The sequence below is a fragment of the Apteryx rowi genome, unplaced genomic scaffold (assembly GCF_003343035.1).
Source record: "Apteryx rowi isolate R43461 unplaced genomic scaffold, aptRow1 scaffold_58, whole genome shotgun sequence".
Classification (NCBI taxonomy): domain Eukaryota; kingdom Metazoa; phylum Chordata; class Aves; order Apterygiformes; family Apterygidae; genus Apteryx; species Apteryx rowi.
This window is the reverse complement of record NW_020450849.1, coordinates 2,604,400-2,627,093: the sequence shown is the minus strand read 5'-3', so window position 1 is coordinate 2,627,093 and position 22,694 is coordinate 2,604,400. Positions and strand designations below refer to the sequence as shown.

General features: G+C 37.0%; 1 protein-coding gene across 9 annotated transcripts in view; it reads right to left on the bottom strand.

Annotated features, from left to right (window-relative positions):
• Nucleotides 1-5,027: 5,027 nt before the first annotated feature.
• The window catches only part of PEX2 (peroxisomal biogenesis factor 2), a 28,730-nt gene continuing 11,063 nt past the window's right edge, over nt 5,028-22,694 (bottom strand). Inside the window, exons 2-4 of one of the 9 annotated variants that reach the window (XR_003256130.1) lie at nt 6,809-6,960; nt 5,710-5,765; nt 5,028-5,151 (exon numbers count right to left, since the gene is read on the bottom strand). Coding sequence is in view for 7 of the 9 variants with exons in the window: in XM_026082517.1 (XP_025938302.1) it covers nt 14,983-15,915; nt 16,840-16,908 (1,002 nt within the window). In the remaining 2 variants the exon portion in view is untranslated. The other 8 variants (XM_026082517.1, XM_026082522.1, XM_026082520.1 and 5 more) reach the window with 8 other exon arrangements.

The window sequence follows — 22,694 nt, the reverse complement described above, 5'->3', positions numbered from 1 at the left end:
AACAATGTATTATTTCTCCATTATAATTGCTTTAGGCATGACTTTTCTCTTTGCTATCTGTTCATTGCATGCAAATACAATTTCTGATTAGAAATATGTGCTGAACTAAGAATTAAACATATACAAATAGTACTTTCTTAAAAATATTTAAGTTAAAATTAATTAAGTAGTGGCCTAATAAAAAAGAAATGTTTGGCTTTATTACTTATCAAATAAAACCACTGTAGAAATATATTATTCTGCTGCTTTTATGATGATGATTGCACATTAAAAAATGTCAGTTCAGTTCAAACTAGTATTATTTCAGGAGAGTTTTGCAATTCCTGCTCTGTTAGTACAGCTGTTTTTCCCTAAAAGACTTAAGCAAGATTTGTATTTACGATAAGCTTTTGTTGTTACCAGTAGGAGGAGTTCTCAGCAGCCAGAAATTGGATGGGTATCTCATTTCTTGTCTTGTCCGGGTGTATTTTAGCTTATAAGAAGCAATTTGTTACTAGTATTAAAGTTATTTTTGCTTGGTTTGGATGGGCCGTTTTTGTTGACTTGTTCCCTTGTCAAGACACTGACATGAACCAATAAGAACACAATGCATGCTATGCACATAAATCCAAGGTGGTCACTACAGTGTTTTATACATCACGTCTTACATCTAAACATGAGAAAGGAGGGCAAATGTCTAGTGGTTTCAGATTCATAACCACATAACATTCTTGGACTCTTCGTTCCTAGAACATAAGGCTCATAAATCTTTATATGCAAAATATCATGCTAGTGTTTTCAGAGTAGGATATCTGTTTAAATCGTCATGGCACAATTTAAATCAAGAGTGCTGTAACAGAAGATACCGCTGGAGGATATAGTTTAAGAAAACTTCTTAAGACATTTCTGTTCAGGGTTTCATAAGTAAAATTTTCATTTAGGCTGAAGTATCTTTACCACCATCTGAATTTATTCTTCAGTATCTAACCTGAATGTGGTTATATGTAGTGTTATCTCCATTATCTCACTTTTAAACCTGTTCACTGCCTACAAAGCAAATGGCTCAGTTTAGCCTAGTTTCAGCAACACACCCACATAAGACTCCAATATCTGAATCACTTCCTATTTGTTCTTTGTTTTTAGTCTTACCAAACCTGCATGCTGGAAATATTTCCTCTTGCTTTTCACTGCTGCATCTATGGGCTTCTAATCAAGTACTTACTAAATCACTGTGTCCTTCTGTTTTAACTGCATGTGTTGGTTGGCTTTACCTTGAAGACTTTCAATTCACATTGGCTTTTCAAAATATAAATTAAATGTTTCACCTGAAATTTGATAGAACATAGATGCTTTCAATACCTTTACTCATTATCTGTTAAGTATGTTCATTAATCAACATTTCCTACTTTAAATAAAAATGTATTATTCTGGCACTTGTGATTATGGTCTCCTAGCAACTTTCTCAAACTGGCCCTTTTCATTTCAATGGGTCTAAGACCAGAAAAGAATGAAGATAGCCTTAATTCTCTATGTGGTTTAATCCTTTTCTCCATGTGGTATAACTTTAATTTATTAAAGGGGTTGATATCTGTAATTTCATTGGACTAATGATAAAGTATAGTATTAAGCTTTCATTCTACATGTCAGTGTAAGCTATAYCACAGAAAAAGAAAAATCTTTTTCCATGTGTTCAGTTGGAGCCTGCAGTTATCAGACTGTTTTTCAGCCAGAAAGCTCCAGCAAGGGATTTTAAAGGAAAAGCTTAATTCAATAGTTTTTTTCAATAAATCAGTAAGAATCAACTTCTTTCATTTTATGTGCTACTCTCCTCAACTCCACCAGGCTGTATGAGGAAAATTCTCCTGTCCTCAGTTGCCAAGCGCTTTCTCCTTTTTCAAGTCCATAAGCTTCTCTCTGAAATTACTTCCTCTTCTTTTTATTTCTGTCTATTTGTCTATACTTTCTTTCTCCTGGACTGTATTTTTATGTCTTGTCTCAGTTCATTCTTACAAAACTGTGTAAGCTCTTCTACTGATCTTACAGTCTCTGGCCCCCTGGGGGACAACTGCACTGCTTTCACAAGAGCAGGAAAGTTTATGATGCTATGTCAGTAGATTCTAAAAATAATAGCTAATAAACTACCCAGTTTATATATGTATATTTACATATATAAAGAAAYCTGTTCTTCATTACTATCACTGTGCAATTTCTCATCCTTCAGCACACCTGAATTTAGGACTCAGCAGTTCTCTCTGCTTTCATAGGGACTTACTCTTGATGGATACACAAGGATAGCAGCCATAATACCAACAGAATCTCACCCTCTCTATGTATACCTAAACTATCAATTTGCCAATGATCTAGGCCTGTTCTTGAATTTAGATTTGTCCTGCAAAGGACAAATACAGGTAGCTTGAGTAAGCTATCCTCTAGCAGATATGCCTCATTCAGCTTTTCTTTCTTGACACATACTGAATGTCTTGGTCCTGTGTGGTTTGGAGCCAGAAATCTGTTTGGAAAGAAAGAGCTAAGGAGATGGTCATGCTTAAGCCCAGTCTAGGACTTGCCCCAGTCTCTGAATCAACGCAAGTTTTCAGGCAGATTAGGGATGGAGAGACTAGATGATTTCTCCAGCACTGTTTTCAGCAAATCATACAGATTTTATCTTGGAAACATGAACAACAGTAGTCTGAGCTCTTTTGCTTATTGTAGTAGTCACAACAGGAAAACCATACAGGGATACTGCCCTGGAAAAAAATGAACTGGAGGAGCAGTAAAGAATCAGAGAGAACTTCGGTGGAATTCAGAGCTGCTTCTGCAGAATCAGTGATCACAAAGCTGAGCTGGTGCTCCTGTTATGGTGTCTTATCTTCTGCTGAAGAATTAAAGAATAACCAATGCACAACTAAGTACATATTGGAACTCAGTATTTTCAAAAAAATCCTGTGCCACATATCACTTCCTTTTCTACAGAGGTCAGTATAAGAAGGAAGCATGCATTCTTTTTCTTCTATTTTTATCTGTTATTGAGATCACAGTTATGCTGCAAATTCTGTAAATAGTTACAATATATGGGAAGTGCATACCATATCAAATATATCAGAAATGACTTAGCTTAGAAACAAGGGTTCTGTGGTTGTTCCTGTGTGTGCATATGGATATATTCAACAGAGCATTCAACAAAAGCATTCAGCTAAATTACACTGGGGACAAGGTCTTCCTATTCTGAGGGATGGTGAGTTTACTAATATAGATGGGGCCATCCAGGCTAGCCAGAGTAACAAAAAACAGGTCCTGACAGATTTAGTTTACTAGTATAGACATAGTGCAGCTGTCGGATACGATGAAATTCTGAATCTGGTCAGGCCAAAAGAACTCTTTCAATAGGATCAGGATTTTGTTATTTCCTAAGTCTTTTAACAAATAGGTTTATCCTTTAGGGCTTTCATCAATGTTTTTAGGAAAAAAAAATATATATACACTATTTCCGTGGTATCAGTCAAATGTATCAATATGTTATCAGTGAAACTTCAACTTTATAGRATAAGCTTAAAATCACTTCAGATATCATGTAATTTCACCATTTTTTAGATATATGGTACATTTTTAGGATTTTAGAGTACTCTAATAATCTATATGGGTTCAGAAGATACAGGTGCAAGACTGAGTCTCTTTCTGTAATTAGTTCAGTATATATTATTCACATAATTTTACAGAAATGTTCTTTCATCATTCTGCATTAAGAACAGTAGCCATGGAGAAAACAAGTGGGGAAACACACAGCTGTGAAGACTTACATAATTCTGCAGCATCACCTTCAAAGTAACAACAAATTTCACTGGCATGCACTAACAAACATTAATTTATACTTTTTTTTTTTTCCTTTGGCAAGCACCTGCTCCTATATAAAGCCAAAGGGTATGAGACTATAAAAACCAYACCAGGATAATTGTAGAGAAACATGCAGTGTTCTATAACAGTAGCAGTAACATCTTAATGTCACAAAACAAAATGATTATGTTCAGGCCCTGACTGAGACTAGGTTTAGGCCTGACATTGCTTTGTAGCTCAGTCAAGTGACTTTGAATGTTGGCCTTGAAAGCTTTTAAAATAGTTAAAATAGTGCTAGTTATCTGTCGGTCAGTTCTCTTGAATCCCAAGATTAGCTTGCATGAACCACAGAGGTTAAAAAGAGAAAATAAACTTGGGCATTTAGGGAATTTACTTTGTAACACTAACATCTGCAACACAGGGCTGGAGGGTGTAATCGCTAAAGCATCAAACAGTAATTATTAAACAGAAAAGTACAAATTAAGGAAAAGGTCTATTTTTTTGTGTTGTTATAATTGACAAACATACATATATACATACATACATAAATACATATATAAAAAGGAACAAACCAGTGTAAGCCATCATACATTTGCTGACTTCATCTGTGAATTCCACTACTAACTGCTTCTTTAAGGGCTGAGTTGGACTCTGTTTTGGAGTTATTGGTGAAATTCATTCTCCTTATTTGAAAAGGATTTTTCTTTCTGCTTCCTGCTGCCTACMTGCCTGCTACTGTTCTGGTTTCTCTGTTTCAAACTTTCACACTCCTTTTTTTAAATTTTCATCGGAATGTATTGTTTCCTTTGTCTCCTTCCTCCCTTTCAGCTATCAGAACTGAATTTGGTGTCTACATAATTTAATGCAATGGAAATACAGTAGGGTGGATTCTATATGCTGCACAGAATAGAATTACATGAAATCACATACATTTGCAAAAAGTACCTTTTAGGCCCATCATCTCTTTCTGGCTCACTGAGATAAAACAGAGTTACATTAATAGTTATTTATTGGTTTATGAAACTAAACCCCAGTAAAGAAACAAGCCTGCTGGACAATGAAAATTAGTAGCTGATAACTATGAGAAACTTCTATATTTTGAAATATTTTAAATATTATTTGATATATTACAATTTTCTTAATTATGGGATTAAGAAAGAAGGGAAGGAAGGAAGGAGAGAGGGAGGAAAGAAAGAAAGGAAGGAAGAAAGAAGAAAAGAAAGAGAGGCAACTATGTAAACCTGTTACATTTTGTTTAACCTCAAAGGAGTATTTTTCTCTCCCACAAGTTATTCACTTATGCACTTGCTATGGAATCAGCATTGTGAGTAAGTTGATAGCCTGTACAGGAAAGGAAAGAATGGCAAGATGATTACTTTATGGTTATTTCACAAAAGTGATGAGACAGCAAATGATATTCAATCCTATTAAAAAGACTAAGCACAGCCTCCTTCCCCCCCCCCCCTTGAAAAAAATCCTACATTCCTTACATTGGGATTGGATGATATGATTCTACAATTCAGGGATTCTAGAAATTACAGAACATCTGCAATGAAATTGGTTTTCTGGGGAAAACTGATGAATCACTTACTGCCAATGACTGGAAGGAAAAGTACTTGTTTATGCCCTTATGTAATGAATTTTTATGAGATGAAGTTTGCTGTTTATAAAAAAAATACACTTTCAGTTGCTGTAGATGTAAAATAATAGAATTCAGAATTTAAAGCAACACATTACTGAAAAGACAGTCACTAGCAGATTATCATCTGCTTACAAAATGCCAAAAAAGGCTTTTACTTCTGTAATAGAATTAAATTTTTTCATCCATCCTCCAAGATTCTTACAAGAGAAAAAACATTAACTGGGGCAGTATTAACATTGTCACCTTTGCTTACATACCTTAAAGTAGAATGAATGCTTTTATTGAAAAATATCTTCTGCTCCAAAAAGCAGATCTGAAATACAGTATAGAAGAAAATTATGCTTGCAAGCAATTCTTCAAAAACAGGCAATGTCTCTCTGTAATCATGGGTAATCATGGGTACCCACTCTTCTTTGCATGCCCCTTCATTTGTACTATATACCAGCTGGCTGTGTTTGCATGTAAGATATATGTTGAATTTCAGAGAGTCTCGCTTTCTTCCTTTTGAGAATAATATTGCTTGACTATATGAGAAAATTGTATTTCTGAAGAAACTATTTTATGGATGATAAAAAGAGAAAGCACCTATAAATTCTTTGAAAAGCTAAAATGCTCTTTTAAGCAAGAGTTAAAAGTTAACCGATAGCYTGGGGGTAAGAACTGACCATCTGAATGTGAAAAAATACTTTTCACAATCAAATGTGCCTTAAGACAGTCAGTTGTATGCCYGCATATTAATTCATGAAGCTAGTTTTGAGAATTTAACTGAAATAATTATTTTATTCTTAAATTGGGGGATGGGAAGGGGAGTTGAGTTTGATTGCTGTTATCTTTAAATTTTTTTTTTTCACTAGCTTGAGATATTTCAGTAAAAGACATCATTGCTTGAGTGTAATTTCTTTTTGGATCCTGCCAAATGTTTCCAGGAATAGCTGTAGGTGATTGGAAATGCACAAATATATATATTTTTAATGACTAATGCATTTTGCATTTCTTTAGCAAAAGCCATATTTGCTGCATAGGAGAAAAACTTTAAGTACTGTTTTCTTTAGATTTCTTTCCTTTTTGTCCTGACATATATATTGGTTTTGCAAATACTGCTGATGTGCAAGTCTTCCATGGATCTATTTACATTTTAGCAGCACTGAGCAAGGGTGCAATAGGTAACCTGTGTTCCTCTGTGCCTTACCACACATCTATATACCACTTTTGAAATTGTTACATAGTGCTGCTGTTGCTGCTGTCAGTGACTGGGCTTCTGGAAAGAATATAACTGAGAAGGCATGCTGCAGGTCCATCTACACTTTCTGCAATGGCCTAAGCAAACCTGGAGGTAGCTGGCCAAATATAACTTACCTAACTCTTATTCTGTTTTCCACATGTATGCAACAGAAACTGCGCCACTTGGTGAATTGTCCATCTCATCTTCATATTTGGAGCATGCTCTGGCCATTCAAACATTGGTTTTGGAAGAGAAATACTCCCACGGGATAGGACCATATCATCCTCTGAACATGGAATGAACAGCAGTGAGTGCAAAACTTTCATATAGAAGAGGCCCYGTTTGATATCCTCAGGCACCTATCCTGAAGCCACAGCACTCTAGAACTCTGATTCCTGTGTCTAACTCAACTCCCTCCAGTCTGGCCCAACCCCAATCCTTTGTATCAGTATGGAAAACAAACAAACAAACAAACAAACAAAAAACCCGGGATGAATTCTTACTACTGTTAGTGTAGCAGTCATAGAGAAGTTAGAGGCCATCACTAATACTGCCCAGATATAATGGTAAGTATTGGCTCCTTGAATTCATGTTTGAACCATGCTTTGAATCATGCTTTGAATGTGACTTTATTATAATGTGGGGCAATCCATGGAATCTACATCTTTAGTAGGAGCCTACATCAAAGGAGTCTACAGTTATCAACAATTATGTCCACATCAATCAGGCTATTGCTGATTTCAGAGACTGCTTTCTGGATGTTATGACTAGCTGTAATGGGCACTCTCATAAGAAAATCTTACCTATTTGAGTGCAAGCAGACTGGCACCTTCTTTCCACCAAAGCAAAAGTATTCTTATAAAAGCTTAGTTAGATTCTGGGAACTTCTCTGTATCATGGACACTGCTTGTCAGGGGCCATGCAGCTCTACCCAGATAATCAGGTCTCATATGGTACGTTCAGTCAGATGTTCAACTCCTGCTTGAGTGCATCAAAGCAAGACGGAGATCTCCAGGGACGGATTGGGTACCAACATCCAGTATGCCAACGACATTGTCTACCTTGCTGTACCATGCATAGCCATGACTTTCATCAAAACTGGGTATAGAGCAAGACAGGATTCCTTCAGAGTAATCATGTAACAGGCAGTAGACCAGGTTTAAGGCTGAGCAAGCTTTAAAACTCTTTGCAAGTATTTAGTGCTAATATAAATTTCAATGAAAATTCATAAAGAGTTAATACTGCCACAAACACTACTGTCTTTCCTTGTTGCAATAAGCACCTTCCCAGTTTCATAGCCCCAGACACTGCCCTGTCTCTTGGCACAGAAAGCAGGTTCTTTTTGCACCCTGTCTTTGTGCCCCCAGCAACATGGGAACTAACTTCAGAGGGTAGGCTCGTAATCTTGTTTGGGAATCAGGCATATTTACCCCAAAATTTTCACTGAATCTTGAAGCCAACTTTTTTTTTTTTTTTTTTTCCTTCTTCTCCCTCCATTAAGATAGCGTATCCCTGAGGAAGACACTTGCCACAGCTTTCATTGCTCCAGCGGAGACCTTCCCAGCTGTACACACAATTCAGAAATGCTAGGTTGGGCTATTTTGTTTGCAGACCTGTCCTGAAAGATAGGTAAGATCTCTAAATGAGATGGCACATCAGATTATTAGTAAGTGTCCAAAAGCTTGGGGATGTGACAGAATATTTTGGTTAGTTTCATCAAACTTTGCTGTTCTGCAATCAAAAGGTTAGACAAAGGGTTGGGAATATGGACAATGGCAGAAGATAGGAGAAGAGTCAGTCTCTTCCTCTCTCCTGGGCTACCACAAGATGCTATTGGTTCTCTGTTGTAGCTCTTCCAATATAGCATGATTTAGAGCGGGTAGCAGACTGACAACCTTCTGCTCCTTCAAATGTCTCTCTCAAAGTGGACTGATTGCTTGAGATGAAAGGTGGCACGCTGCCAGGCTTTCTGTACTTTGCATCATTCTGTTGCCTAACCAGATCCAGGATCAGAYAGGCGTGCAATTAAGGATTATCTACTTATTAAGAACTACCTGCAATATCTAGAACTACCTGTAATTCCTTTTGCATTATGTGTTTCCCTATATCTCCTGTCCTGAAYGGGTCTGCATTCTGTGAGCAGTGAACAGACAATTCAAGCAGAAGTACAAAATCCAAGAGATGTGTTCAAGAGAATGGAACAGACCACTGCTTCACCTCTGCAGATGCCCTGTGTCTTTGTAAATATTCGAGTAGTCCTCATCTGGCTCCAGTGTCGCAGAGTTTGACTGGGATCCCCACAGGTGCCTCTTGTTTGAATGCCATCTATTTGGTGACCTAATCTAGGCTTGTGCCAGAYCTTGTCTTAGAAGTGGGCTCCCTGGAAGTGGGGGAACTATTAAGACAATAAGAATCGTAATTGGATCAAAAACTCTCTTTGGAGGGAAAGCGTTAGCGAGGTGGAGTAAAAAAAAGACAGTTATAATCTACATGACCAATTCTACCTAAGTTTCGCCTAAGAATGCATATGGTGTTGGCGCTCAAGAGGTCTGAAGCACCATTCTGAAACTGCACCCTGATGTTTTGGTTGTATGTGCTGTGATTGGCAGCAATAGGCCAAGCTATGATTATTTTTGTTATCAGCAGTAACTGTCATTCAGTCTTAATACTTACCATGGTAGCCACCATATGACCCTATCCTGTGACCAGGTTGGGCTTGTCTGTTCTGGTTTGGGAGGGATGGAGGAGTAAGAAATGAGCAAGCTGAAATTTTTTTGGAATGCTCTTTTCACCTTGGGTGATAATGCTATTGCCTCTCCCTTCTCATTACACTGGAAACCTTGTGTGTTTTAGACACAACCCTTTTATCAGCCCATCTGCCATTTCTCAAAAACTTGATTCCCCACATTTAGTATCTCACCAAGCCTTGCTATTCAGTCAGGACTGAACCATCAGTTTGTTTGGCATCTCTAGTTATAAGATCGATGATGCTTCATCCAGTAGGATGGCTTCCAGCAGGCTGAGCCAGAACAAATCCCGTGCTCAGGTTCTCAGCTGACTATCTGCACCATCCCTAGGGGGCACTTGCAGCCTGCAGTATCACTGCATGAAGTCAAATGCCACACCAAGTTGGTTGGCATCATATATGCAGAAGAACTGAGGTTCTATTAACAGAAGCAGGTTTRCAGGTTTGTTTTTTGTTTTGTTTTGTTTTGCTGTTTTAAGCAGATGGATAGGGACAGCTGTGGCATAATATTCTCCTCTTTGTATGAGCCAAGACAGCTTCCTATGAAGCGCCTAAAAAAGTGGAACAGTTGCCAACTTATTTGAATGACTAGTCTGCTCAAAAGAAGCATTATTAAAAGAACAAAAACAACAAAAAAATGCTTTGGAATCTACAACTGAAGAAACTATTTTAAGTGAATTGTTTGTAACTCTAAACTAGTTTGCCACTTTGCATTTTAGTCTCAGAAATATTCAGTAAGAAATAGTTTGATGGCCAAACCATTGAAAAGGCATTATAACTGGCCTTCAAAAGAAAAWAWATATATATATATTTGTCTCTTAAAAAGAAAAAAAAAAAGCCTCTTCAGAACCTTCTGATAAGAAGTGTCTTTCACTTGTCAACTTGGTTTCAATCAGAATGATAAATCCCAGGTAAGATTTGTAGTAATACCATTCTCAAATAAGGACATTCCTTGGTTTTCATGGTATTTAGGAAAGACTTTTCTTCATCTTTGTTAACACCTTGTTTTCATCACTTTGTCTAGATCACCCTCTGTTAATAACATTAACATTTCGCATTTATGGAGAAATAAAGACATACGTGCAGGCAGTAGAGAAATCAGATATTCCTATCCCTGTCATTTCTTTTACAGAATACTGAAACTCCTGCCTTTGAGTCTTCCATAAAACTACTTAGAAGAGACCTCTTCACTCACAGGCAGCATGTAGTGCAGTTGCTTGTGGAAACAGGAAACCAGCATTCTCAGACTCTTTCCATTTGAATGCCTCCTAAAATGCACCTTTGTGGTAACTCTTAATTGTCATTCAAATTAAAATATGGAGAGTTCTATAATATGTTTATTAATATAAATAATTAGTCCATTTCAGTTATGGCTTCATTTTCTGATTTCTGATACAATGAAGAAGCACACCAAGACATGCAAGACAGCACAAATAAAACTGTTAATAAAAACTTGTAACCCTTATCCAAGACTAAGAACTGAAAATAGTTTTGGTCCTTTAGCTTTGATAAATTCTAACCATTTATCCTCTTCACTGATGCACATATGACTGCTCAGAAGTACATCTTCATGGTAGCTGAACACTAAAAACCTTTTGTGTAGAGAAGACGATTGGAGATTAATATTCAAAAAAAATGGACGTCAAATTTATTCCCTCTGTTGCAGGAACCGTAAGCAGATGTATCTTAGTCCTTTCTTATAGTATAGTTTTTACTTGAAAATATATCAATTACAAGAACATTTTACCCACACAATTAGTACATAGAATTAATTTATCCTTTGATTTAGCTTACAAATTACCAACTTTTTTTTTCTGTAGCATCTTCAAGTAAAACTTTTCTGCGGTTTTAATGTCACAACACACAAAAAAACCAGAATGATAATATAAAAAAGACATTTTTAATTTCACAGTGTTATAAGGAAGCTACTGAGTATTGATTTTGTAGTCCTAAAATACTGACCTGGTAGCAAGTGTTTTTTGAATACGGAAGTTGAAATCTTCATCTCATCAATGTGAGTTTCAACTCCAACAGAGCAAAGGTTTCAACAAGTGCTAACAGGTTGGGGGGGTAGGGGTGCGGGGGAGAAAAAACTCAAGAGCTGATGAAATKAACTGCTCTCTTCCCAAATCTTTTATTTCTGTGAGAAGTGTGGTACCTGCTTACTTGCATGGAAAATTGAAGGCACTCTGTAAAGTTAACACAGAAACAAACCCTGCCATGAATATGAATGCAGTATTTGCACCTGCAAACTTCATAAAGTACCCTGAAGCGTTAAAYACCCTGAAACAGCATCCTTCTTTTCGAGACAGCTAACTGAATGAACACTGGACTAATGGCACATAGCTACAACAACTGTGCTGCTTAAACAGCACACATGAACTTTACAAACATACACTAGCAAGTGAATATGCTTTAGGTTTAGGTAACATTCTCCTGTATCGCAGCTCCCCATTATTAGTCAGGTGTAAGGCTAGCTTTACTATGACTATTAACGAGTGTCTTAATTTGAAAGTAGATTTAAATTTTTTATCATCTTCAAAAAAGATTATGAAAACAGTTGACTACATATACCAATAACTTCCTCAGTATACCATAAGCTTCCTATTACTATGGTTAAAAATGATTTCTGTATGATGTTCTGCACTTCTGAGGTTCTGAAATGCATGCATTTGGGGTCAAAGCATAAGAGTTAGGCTCTGGATTTTGAGAGCGCTGTTCTAAGAGGGAGCCGACAACAAACAGTTCCCGGCAGGTACCTGTACACTAAAACCAAATGTAAGACAGAATCTTAAAACAGGGAAAATAGAAGCAGCCTTATACATCTCTGGAAGATCAGTTAAGAGACTGGAAATATTCTGAGTTATTCTTAACAGACATTGAGTCTTTAGTAGGCCAGTCTAGGAGAATCATATGAACCTTGGGAAGAATCTCGAAGACATCAAATTGAAGACACCCTGTAGGGGAAGGATCTCAATGTAGTGCAAGCTGTACTATTTGTGCCATAAGAGAGAGAGTTTACAAACTTGGTCAATGCTAATGGCTACAAATCTAACACTCTGATGACAAAGTACTACAACAGTAAGGTCAACCCTTTGGAGAAACAAGCCATTGTCAGTAAAGTATCAAAAGTTTAGCCCCAGAAGAAACACAGGGATGCCAAAGGAAATATAACACAGCCCACAGAAAATAATTTTGACAAATACAGTTTTCAGTAGGAAACCACTAGCAACAACAGGTTTTGTACTGATATTGTAACAGAGACAAAAACAGAATAACAATGTTACTAGGATTTGCAGCTGCAAGAAGCTTCAAGGGGCAAAACAAATCCCCCAAAATTCAGAAAGTCTAGATAAATCAAACAGCAGGACAGGCAGAGGTGGAGTGAATAAGGAAGATAAAACATTCTTTAAATGTTCAGGTAAAGGAAATATTACTAAATAGGAAAAAAGTCAACTCCTACATAAAAGAAACATGACACCTATGTATAGATAATTCAGGCACTTTGGACACAATACCGCACTGTGACTTCAGAAGGAATGAAGAGTTCACTGGAAACAAAGGTCTGCCGTGATCATCATCACAGAACATTGGATTTTGGATGTGTACAAATCTTAATAAGGATAGTCAAACAGAGGGAGGTAGCAGGCATGCTGATAAACCTTTCTGAAGACATTAGACCACCTCCAAGTCAAGGCTGCCTTTACATTTCTTTGGGAAGAGCTATGATGTGGTATGCACAGACAATTCATAAAGAACCACTTCAGCACCAGCTCCTGTTTCCAGGATATTCTCCAATGGACTTTCTAGTTTTGATACTTCTAAGGAAGATACACTTGTACTGGCTGGTTCAAATAGCAATTGTGAGTAACTGAAATGTGGCAGGCTGCTGACATGCTGACAAATAATATATTATGATACACAGTACCTGGAAGCAGTTGCTCTGAAGTGTCTGTTGATTCAGAGAGTAGTAGCAGAATTAATGAAGTTTTGGGCTGCCCAGAGAAACTTATGATCCTGCTAACTATATTTAATGGCATCAAGAGTTATGTGTCACTCTAAAGATCAAAAACTAGAATTTAAGATCTTCAAACAAATAGACTGGTACGCTGTTTTAATCAGACACTGAAAAATGTAATAAAACATTTTGTAAAAGGAGATCAAAGGTACTGGATCAGTTGTTACCATACTATCTTTGGGACTGACTATTGATGATAGCCAATCAAGAACCAAGTCATCATAAAGTGATTTATTCAATTTAACTGTATAAGATTTTAAGAAATTGTTTTAAGAACCAAAAAAGGATGAAATGTATTTTAGTTTTAATGAGACTGCTGGGTAGGATTTCCTGTAAAAAAAGGACTACAGTTTGGGTGAAGAAACAAACAAACAACCCAAATCCACTTATAAAAACAGGTCAGAGAATAAACAGATAAAGTATTAAAACTGGGAAAAATAAAACCATTGCAAAGCTGACAAGTAAAACAAATAGTAATAATCTCAACCAAGAAGAGTTACCTATTTTATTTCATTTTTTAAACACATCTACATGCACATATCTATATTTGATCCGTTTTCTGTGTGGTAGTGAGCTGCTAGTGTGGTTTGGCACCCAGCTTGACCACACCACAAAAAGAAGTGTGGCAAATGCCCATGACAGCATCTTGTAAGTAAACAGTTTTCTCCACAACCTCTGATTTAGAAGGCAGGTTACATCATGTAGCTGCCACATTCCAATGGATGGTAGACTGGGTCCTTCAGCTTTATAAGGAAGAAGTGGGAGGTGGTCATATACCCCACCAAAGATCGCAGACATACAGCTGGGTGTGAAAATGTAAGATCTAAAAGGTGCTTTGTATTTGAGCAGGCAATGGCTATATCTCTTATAATAGTTTATCTATTGGGAATCTGTCTGTCTACCTGATGGATCACTTAGAGCTTACGGTCTATTAATTACAGTGGCTGCATCTGATGAAAACTATTAATAATCTGCTGAGATGACACTTCATTTGCACGCTTCCTTTTTTTTCCAGTGGAACATCACATTTGGAAAAGTATTCAAATTTAAAATTATTCTTTAGACACGGCTAAAAAACATTCCTTAGGCATGGGCACCTTCCCCACTAAATCCACCTACTAGCTAATTTAGTACTGTGTTTGTACAACAAGGTTGAGAAAAAAATCACAAAATGGGTAAAGGTTCCTCAGGCACCTTCTTCTCTAACCTTGAGGGAAGTGTATCGCACACAGTGGTAGGCTGCCAGGCTCTGTATCTAAGAAAGAGAGGCCCAAGAACAGAGGGTGCACCAAATAGGGATCGAGTAGTCTGAGAGAGCAGAAGACCTGGTGACCTCCTCCCTTTTGCTTCCTTCAGAGAGGCAGGTTGGCACAGTTAATTCATAAAAAAAACCTAATACCAGTAAGACAAGACATGTTACAACAAATCACAGAATTTCCAAAACCATCTTTCAAGCTGCCTGTTTACAGTAATTTCTGGATTTTTCCTGTCATCTCTGTAATATAATATTTCATGTACAGTATAAAAGCAAATCAAGTCCTCTATCAGGTATGCAATTCTGTCATTTCTATTTTGTATTTCAGTGGCTGAACATTGCGTACCTCTGAGCCACACTTAGGACAAGTAAAATACATGTCAAACAAATAGTTGCTTTTAATACAATAGTAACAAAAAACATGTGAGCAGCCTATGGTATGAGGCATGGTAGGCCACTCCCCACATAGTGAACACTCCTTGCAGTGAGCTGCTAATGTGTTTTCACTATTGGAAAGACCTGCAATAGGCAAAGACCAAGAAGAAATTTTGAGTTTCAGTTTCTGTACATTAATAAGTGGTAGTAGATAGATCAGAAACTCAGCAAAGCCATGCCATAAGAGCTCCCTGTTCATGTATTCAAATCCTATCTGACGAGCACTTTGAGGCTTGCAAAAAACTGATCTAATTCCTAGAATACGTTCTGTAAGGGTTGCAAATGTTCCTTTCTGAAGAAAAATCAAAAAATTTAGTAGTCCACAAAGTTTAAGTAGTCCAGCTCCAAAGTTAACACAATGTTTAATTCTGCAGAAAGACTCCAGCTGACGATTGCTAAATAAATCGTAACATCTTTCTTCCAACCATCGTCCGCCAACAGTGAAAATAAGATACCATAACTTCTGGTGTTTGCTCAGGGGTTGGTATTTCTCTGTCTGAGGTAAGTTATTCTTGTACTGAATATTCAGAATAGCCTGTCCAACAGTTGCATTTTTGGAATAGATAGTGAATCTCCACAATAAAAGCCATAAAAATGCTTTTACTTCTGGTTCAAAATGAGCCAACATCCCTGGTTTAAATCCATGGAAACAGCTGGTAAATTGGGACCATACAAGTTGCTCCAGGGCTTTATTTAATTCCAGAGCATCAAGCTGACTTATTCTGAGCACAGGATTCACACTCTTTTCATTCCCAATGCTGGAGGCCATGTCTTCACAAAAAATTTTCTAGGAATAAATAAAAATAGATTATAGTTTAATGGGGCATTTCATATTTTTATTCTTATTAAAGAATAGAAAGTTGTGATATACCAAAACTAAAGAACAACAAAAAAAACCCAAAATGCTTCTTTAGATATTAATGTGCTATCAGGACCTGCAACAAGTCCCTTTCAGTAAGCTTCACATTACCAATATGTCATTTCATCTTAAAAGGACTTACATTGGATTATTTTTCCAAAACAGTAACGCATTCATTGGGTTATAGGGAAGTCTATATCCTCTTCCAGAGAGTCACAAAACTTGACAGATTTAACATTTCACTATGAAAATTATTACATTCCATCACATCTTAAAAAGGAAGACCAGAACGAGATTCACAAAGCTGTAAGATGTTTTACGAGAAAATAGGGAAAATGAGCACATTGACTAAAATCTAGGMGAGATCTACAAAAATCTGCATAAAAATTAAGGTGGAAATGATAAAACATGTTAAATAAAGGCAATTTCTTTAATTTACAGAAGAATTGTTATATGAAATTAAAGAAATATTCAGCATTCAGACATAAATTATCATACAGTACATCACTGGGGCCTGCACATATTYTCTGGAGTCTGTTGACAGGCGGAGGATTGTGCTACTTTCTGTATAACAAATTTCCTGGCAAGATGATTAATGTGTACTAGAAACTTCAACAAAAGTGTACTCTTCTTGTTCAAGGATTACAGAGCAAGATAAAATTATTTTTAAAAATTGCTTGTTTTACATGTCATTACATCTGGAATTCTGTGAATAAGAAAATAAATGCAGTAAATTGCAAGAGCAAAATATGGGTAACATCTCAGTGATGCACGATTGTGGGATAACTGATTTTTGGTTCTTTTTGTCCACATTAAAAAAAAAAAGTGATTACTAGGAGAAGAAGTGATTACAGAAGAAAGCGCAACAGATATCAGCTTCTGAACCGGATTCTTTGCATAACAAGCAAGGGTCAACAGCATTCTGGAAAAAGTACAGAAAAAGGTACTTCAGATTCTTATTTATAAGACGAAAAGCTGCTATAACACAAGACTGCTTTGAACAAAAGATGCTGTATAGGATCCTGTATAGGAATGGTTGCTAATGATACAAAGAGTACTAAAAACCTTCTCCAAACCAGCAACCCGTTGTTGAAACCGAGTTTGCCAAAAGTTTAAAAACCCAATTATAAAACATTTGTGGCATTCCTACTGTTTTTTACATCTATAATTGGTCATGTCAGCAAGAAAAATATTGTGCAAAGCTCACTGGAAATACGATTTTGTTCTTAATGTATGCTGTAGAATAGTAGTTTTCAATTAAGACTGGCCATACAGGTAGGGCATGGGATAGCACCACTTGTTTTTTGTCAACTCCTCTTCCTCATTAGAAGACAAAATATAGCTGAAGGTATTAGAAGGCAACCTTATCCAGATTGACAGTGGTTGTGTCATGAATTACATGCTATGGGGTTTGCTCTGTTAACGCCCACTCATCTGACAATATACCCAAGCCTGTCTGCTCTCTCTTCTGTAGTAAAGTGGTGAGTCTATGCCTGGGATACTATGTCCAACTTTGCCTCTTTCCCACCAACAGTACAAGAGAAATGTCAACACTGAACAGAGTCCAGCCAATAAGATCATTAGGGAGCCCCAGTGACATAAGAAGATCCCTTCCCTGAAGCAACTGGGATTGTGTAGCTTGGAGATGAGAAGGCTAAGAAGTGATCTAACAGTAACCTTTCACTTCCCAAATGTGGGTTACAGAGGAGATTGGGCCAAACTTCTCTACAAGATGCACAATGAAAGAAAAAGAGGCGACTGGTCACAAGTTGCAACATGAGAAATTCCAGTTAGACATAAGAAAAAAATTATTCATAATGAAAGTGGTTAAGTACTGGAACATCTTGCCCAGAGAGGTTGCGAAATCTTCATCCCTGAATATTCTTAAAACTTGACCAAAGTCCTAAGCTACCTGTTCTAATATTGGATTTATCCCCAATTTTTACAGGAGGATGGACTAGGTGACATCCAGATCTTCCTCCTGACCTTGGACCTTGACCTTCCAATCTAAATTTGTACATCAATGATTACAGAATCACAGAATGGTTGAGGTTGGAAGGGACCTCTGGAGATCATCTAGTCCAACTCCCCTGGCTCAAGCAGGGTCACCAAAAGCACAYTGCCCAGGACCCTGTCCAGACAGCTTTTGAATATCTCCAAGCATGGAGACTCCACAACTTCTCTGGGCAACCTGTTACAGTGCTCTGTTACCCTCACAGGAAGAAGTTTTTCCTCATGTTCAGATGGAACTTCCTGTGTTTCATTTTGTGCCTGTTCCCTCTCGTCCTATCGCTGGGCACCACTGAAAAGAGTCTCACCCCATTCTCTTTACAGCCTCCCTTCAGCCGCTTAAACACATGGATAAGATCCCCCCTGAGTCTTCTCTTCTACAAGCTGAACAGGACTCTGCAGGACTCTGCACTTGCCTTTGTGGAACTTCAGGAGGTTCCTCTTCACCCACCTCTCCAGCCTGTCCAGGTCTCTCTGAATGGCAGCACAGCCCTCCGGTGTATCCGCYACGCCTCCCAGTTTTGGATCATCAGCAAACTTGCTGAGGATGTGCTCTGTTCCTTCATCCAGGTCACTGATGAAGAAGTTGAAAAATACCGGACCCAGTACTGACTCCTGGGGGACACTGCTAGCTACAGGCCTCCAACTAGACTCTGTCCCACTGAGCACAACTCTCTGAGCTCTGCCATTCAGCCAGTTCTCAATCCACCTCACTGTCCACTCAGCTAGCCCACACTTCCTGAGCTTGTCTATGAGGATGTCATGGGAGACAGTGTCAAAAGCCTTGCTGAAGTCAAGGGAGACAACATCCACTGCTCTCCCCTCATCTACCCAGCCAGTCATTSCATCAKAGAAGGCTATCAGATTGGTTAAGCATGATTTCCCCTTGGTGAAGCCATGCTGACTACTCCTGAGCACCTTCTTKTCCTCCACATGCTTGGAGATGGCCTCCAGGATGAGCTGCTCCATCATCTTTCCAGGGATGCAGGTGAGGCTGACTGGCCTGTAGTTCCCTGGGTCCTCCTTCTTGCCCTTTTTGAAGACTGGGGTGACATTGGCTTTCTTCCAGTCTTCAGGCACCTCTCCTGTTCTCCATGACCTTTCAAAGATGATGGAGAGTGGCTTAGCAATAACATCCACCAGCTCCCTCAGCACTTGTGGGTGCATCCTATCGGGGCCCATGGACATGTGGATGTCAAGTTTGCTTAAGTAATTGTGTAATGTAATTGATTTGTGACTCTCTCTCTATGTGTGTATATATATATAAATGAAATTATATATATATACACACACACACACACACACACACACACATATATATATATATAAAAAATTATCAGGAAACCTTTTAAGGAGTATTCTTCAGTATTTTGTCTTAAAACGTATTTGTGTAACAAGTTAATCACACAGGTAGTTTGTTGTTTATCCTCACCTGATTTTTGACTATTGAATTCTGATCTTACAAGCTAAGTCTGATGGCATTGTCCATGGTCCTTTATGGAACTTTATTTGAAGGAAATAACTTCAATGAGTCTATTGGTWTGAGACGGAACTTTGACTACAAAAAAATGGGAACCACTTTTGAACCAAGAAGTCCAAGCATTGTTTGTCAACCTACAAAATTTCTCAAAATCCAGGAAGCCCTCTTCAGCACTTTTTAAAATTAGAATCAACAGTGGAAATGCTGTTTAACTGTGCATATTTAATGTTGCTTCCTGAACTGCAAACTAGCATATTGATTCAACTTTGGAGTCACTGATATGCAGACAGACTATATGAAAAGGAAAGAGTATTGTACAAAAATGTAAGAATTTATTAATAAAGATACACTCCTTTAAAATCCTTTAAGTTGTGCTTATAATATTCCTATGTAAGTATAGCTAGGTTTTGGGGTTTTTTTGATCAATAATTAGGTAAGAATATTCTCAATTTAAGCAATAAAACTGGACATTATTTTGTTGCTAGGCATACTGAAAAGTTTGCTACAGGTCATGGCTGTTAATTGGACCCTGCAAGCTACCTAAACATTATGTCCATATAATTTTGACTTTAATGGGACTATGCGGGACTGCTTACTCTTAGGCACATCCTGAAGTGCTCTGCTATATACTATACTTACTTCAGAACTTATTTAAGGTTTTACTGAACTTCTAGGCTAGATTCTCCACCTGGCACACATTTCCTACTTGTTCTCCATAGACAAACATTAAAATGAAAAATTTWAAATGAATATTCTCCCATGAAAAATACCTGCAGAAGTCCTAATGATCTGAGAGAGGAAGCCTAAATTCTAATCTTTCTCCATTTTGCTACAGCRAGGAATTCTCATTTCATTCCTTATGTATGATATCCATTGTTTAAACTGATAGTAAATATGGGTTTCCCTTTTTATATTACTTCCTCACAAAATCCTTTCAGTGCTTTTTAAATTTTTTTCAGGTTGTACTATTTTTACAAATAGTGGTCCTACAACAGGAATAGATGAGAAACCTGCTTYGTTCCAAAACTAGGTAATAAAAGCAAAGTCTATGAGTGTCAATACCTTTCATTCATACTTTTTAAAGTTAGTTTTACAGTCCCTACTCTGCTCTGCTACACAGATCTTAAACAGAATGTTGTTCTCCACTGTTCTGCATTAAATTCTGTTTTGTCAAGTCCTTACTGGTTTTATTTTTTTTATCTGGTCTATTTAAAATTATTTAAAACTCAAGAACTCAAAACTGTAGACCCAATAATGAAAAAGATAAACATTAAAGTTCATTTAAGAATGCCATCAGACTTAGCTTGTAAGATCAGAATTCAATAGTCAAAAATCAGGTGAGGATAAACAACAAACTACCTGTGTGATTAACTTGTTACACAAATACGTTTTAAGACAAAATACTGAAGAATACTCCTTAAAAGGTTTCCTGATAATTTTATACCGCCATAGATATTGCATGGAAAAGAAGAGTAACAATTTAATTCTCAGAAAAAAATAGACCTTTTCTCTCTTAAATAACCTGTATTTTGTCTGTTTTTTAGACTAAACAAATCAACAGTCCCACTTGTACAGTACACTGTACAACAAAACAAATTATTGTATATCACCAGGGAAATAGGAATTTCTCAGGGTATATATTAGTGCTGTTATCGAGCGTTGTACAAATTATGAATGAATATATTTTATTTGGAAACATGTTATTGACAGAAATCTATCAACAGTAATGTGAGTATTGTCAACAGTCTGTCAATATTAATGTAATTATGATTAAGAGGATAACATGGATTTTAGCTATAACACCAAGTAACATTTCCTGCATTGCTGCTATCAATATAAGCATTATTATTGAACTGAGATGTATTGTATGAGATGTATTACCATCAGGCATATTTGTCAATGTATTCTGCCTACAAAAATTCTACATTTAAATTTACAAGTTTGTAAACTTTGCCTGCAGAAATGCACATATGCAAGTAATCTCTAGGGTGCCATTTTTCCTCAKGGCTATTCCACTGTGGATCAGTAATCAAGGGGTTTCTACCATGTCAGTGCTAGTGCAATCTTATTCCCTGTTTTTCTAGTGTAATCATTAGAAGACAGATAAATATTTATATGCAGAAGCTTCAAGATATTTAAGCATGATTTGTTAAAACACTTTTTTAGAAGCCAAATAAAAATATATTTCTTTAAGTCAGAAATAAATTCTGTTCCTTACTGTCCTAACTTAAAATTGCATTTGGATGCAAGAAGTAGCACCCCATTCACTTTAATGAGTTCACAATTTAACTATTTTAGATAATGTCTTCTGTGCAGCCAAAACATGTCTAGTCTGAGCACTGTACTCATGCAGAGCTGGAATGGATCACAAGAGACCATCTAACCCTAACTCAGCATAAAGGCAGGCTCAAGAATATCTAGACAAATGCTTAACTACCAAGGCAGCAGATTCCACAGTTTCTCTAGATAGTCTGTTCCAGTGTTTTATCATYCTAATAGTTACAAAGAATATTTTTCTAATATTCAACCTAAATAATCTTTATTACAAACAAAGATGGTTTTCATCCCACAGGAGAAAAGAATAATAAAAATGAAGCAGAATTCCCACTTTGTCTGCATCTTTTCAGGAGGAAAAAGCAGTGAGGAGTGTGAGGGCACTGAACCACACATTGAAGACTTGCCAAACTACAGAATCTCCTATTTCCTCAACGTGCCTGGTATTATCTTCCAGAACCAATGTTATTATTTAACTTGAGACCTTCTCTATCTTCAGATCTTTTTCTGTCACTATACTGTCTGAATATTTAGTTCCTATTCTGTATTCATATATTTGATTTTTTTCCGCTTAAACACAGTGCTTCATGCTTGCCTGTACTGAATTTCATCTTGTTGATTTCAGAGATTCTCTCTAATTTGTCAAGATTATTTTGGATTTGGATCTTATGTTCCAAAAAAAAACCAAACAAAAAAACCCAAAAAACCCCACCACCCCAACAAACAAAACCACAAAACTTTCAACCCCTCTTCAGCTTACMGTCACCAGAAACTTCTGTAAGTATATGTTCTCTTCGATCGTGCAACTCATTAATGCCTTTTCATCCTGACAGGGTTCTATAGATAATTATTCTGTAAAGGCAATTTTTCAACTAGATGCTGTTAATCTCACCATCTAATGGAGATAGCATCAATACTATGTTTCCCTAGCTTGTTTATAAAG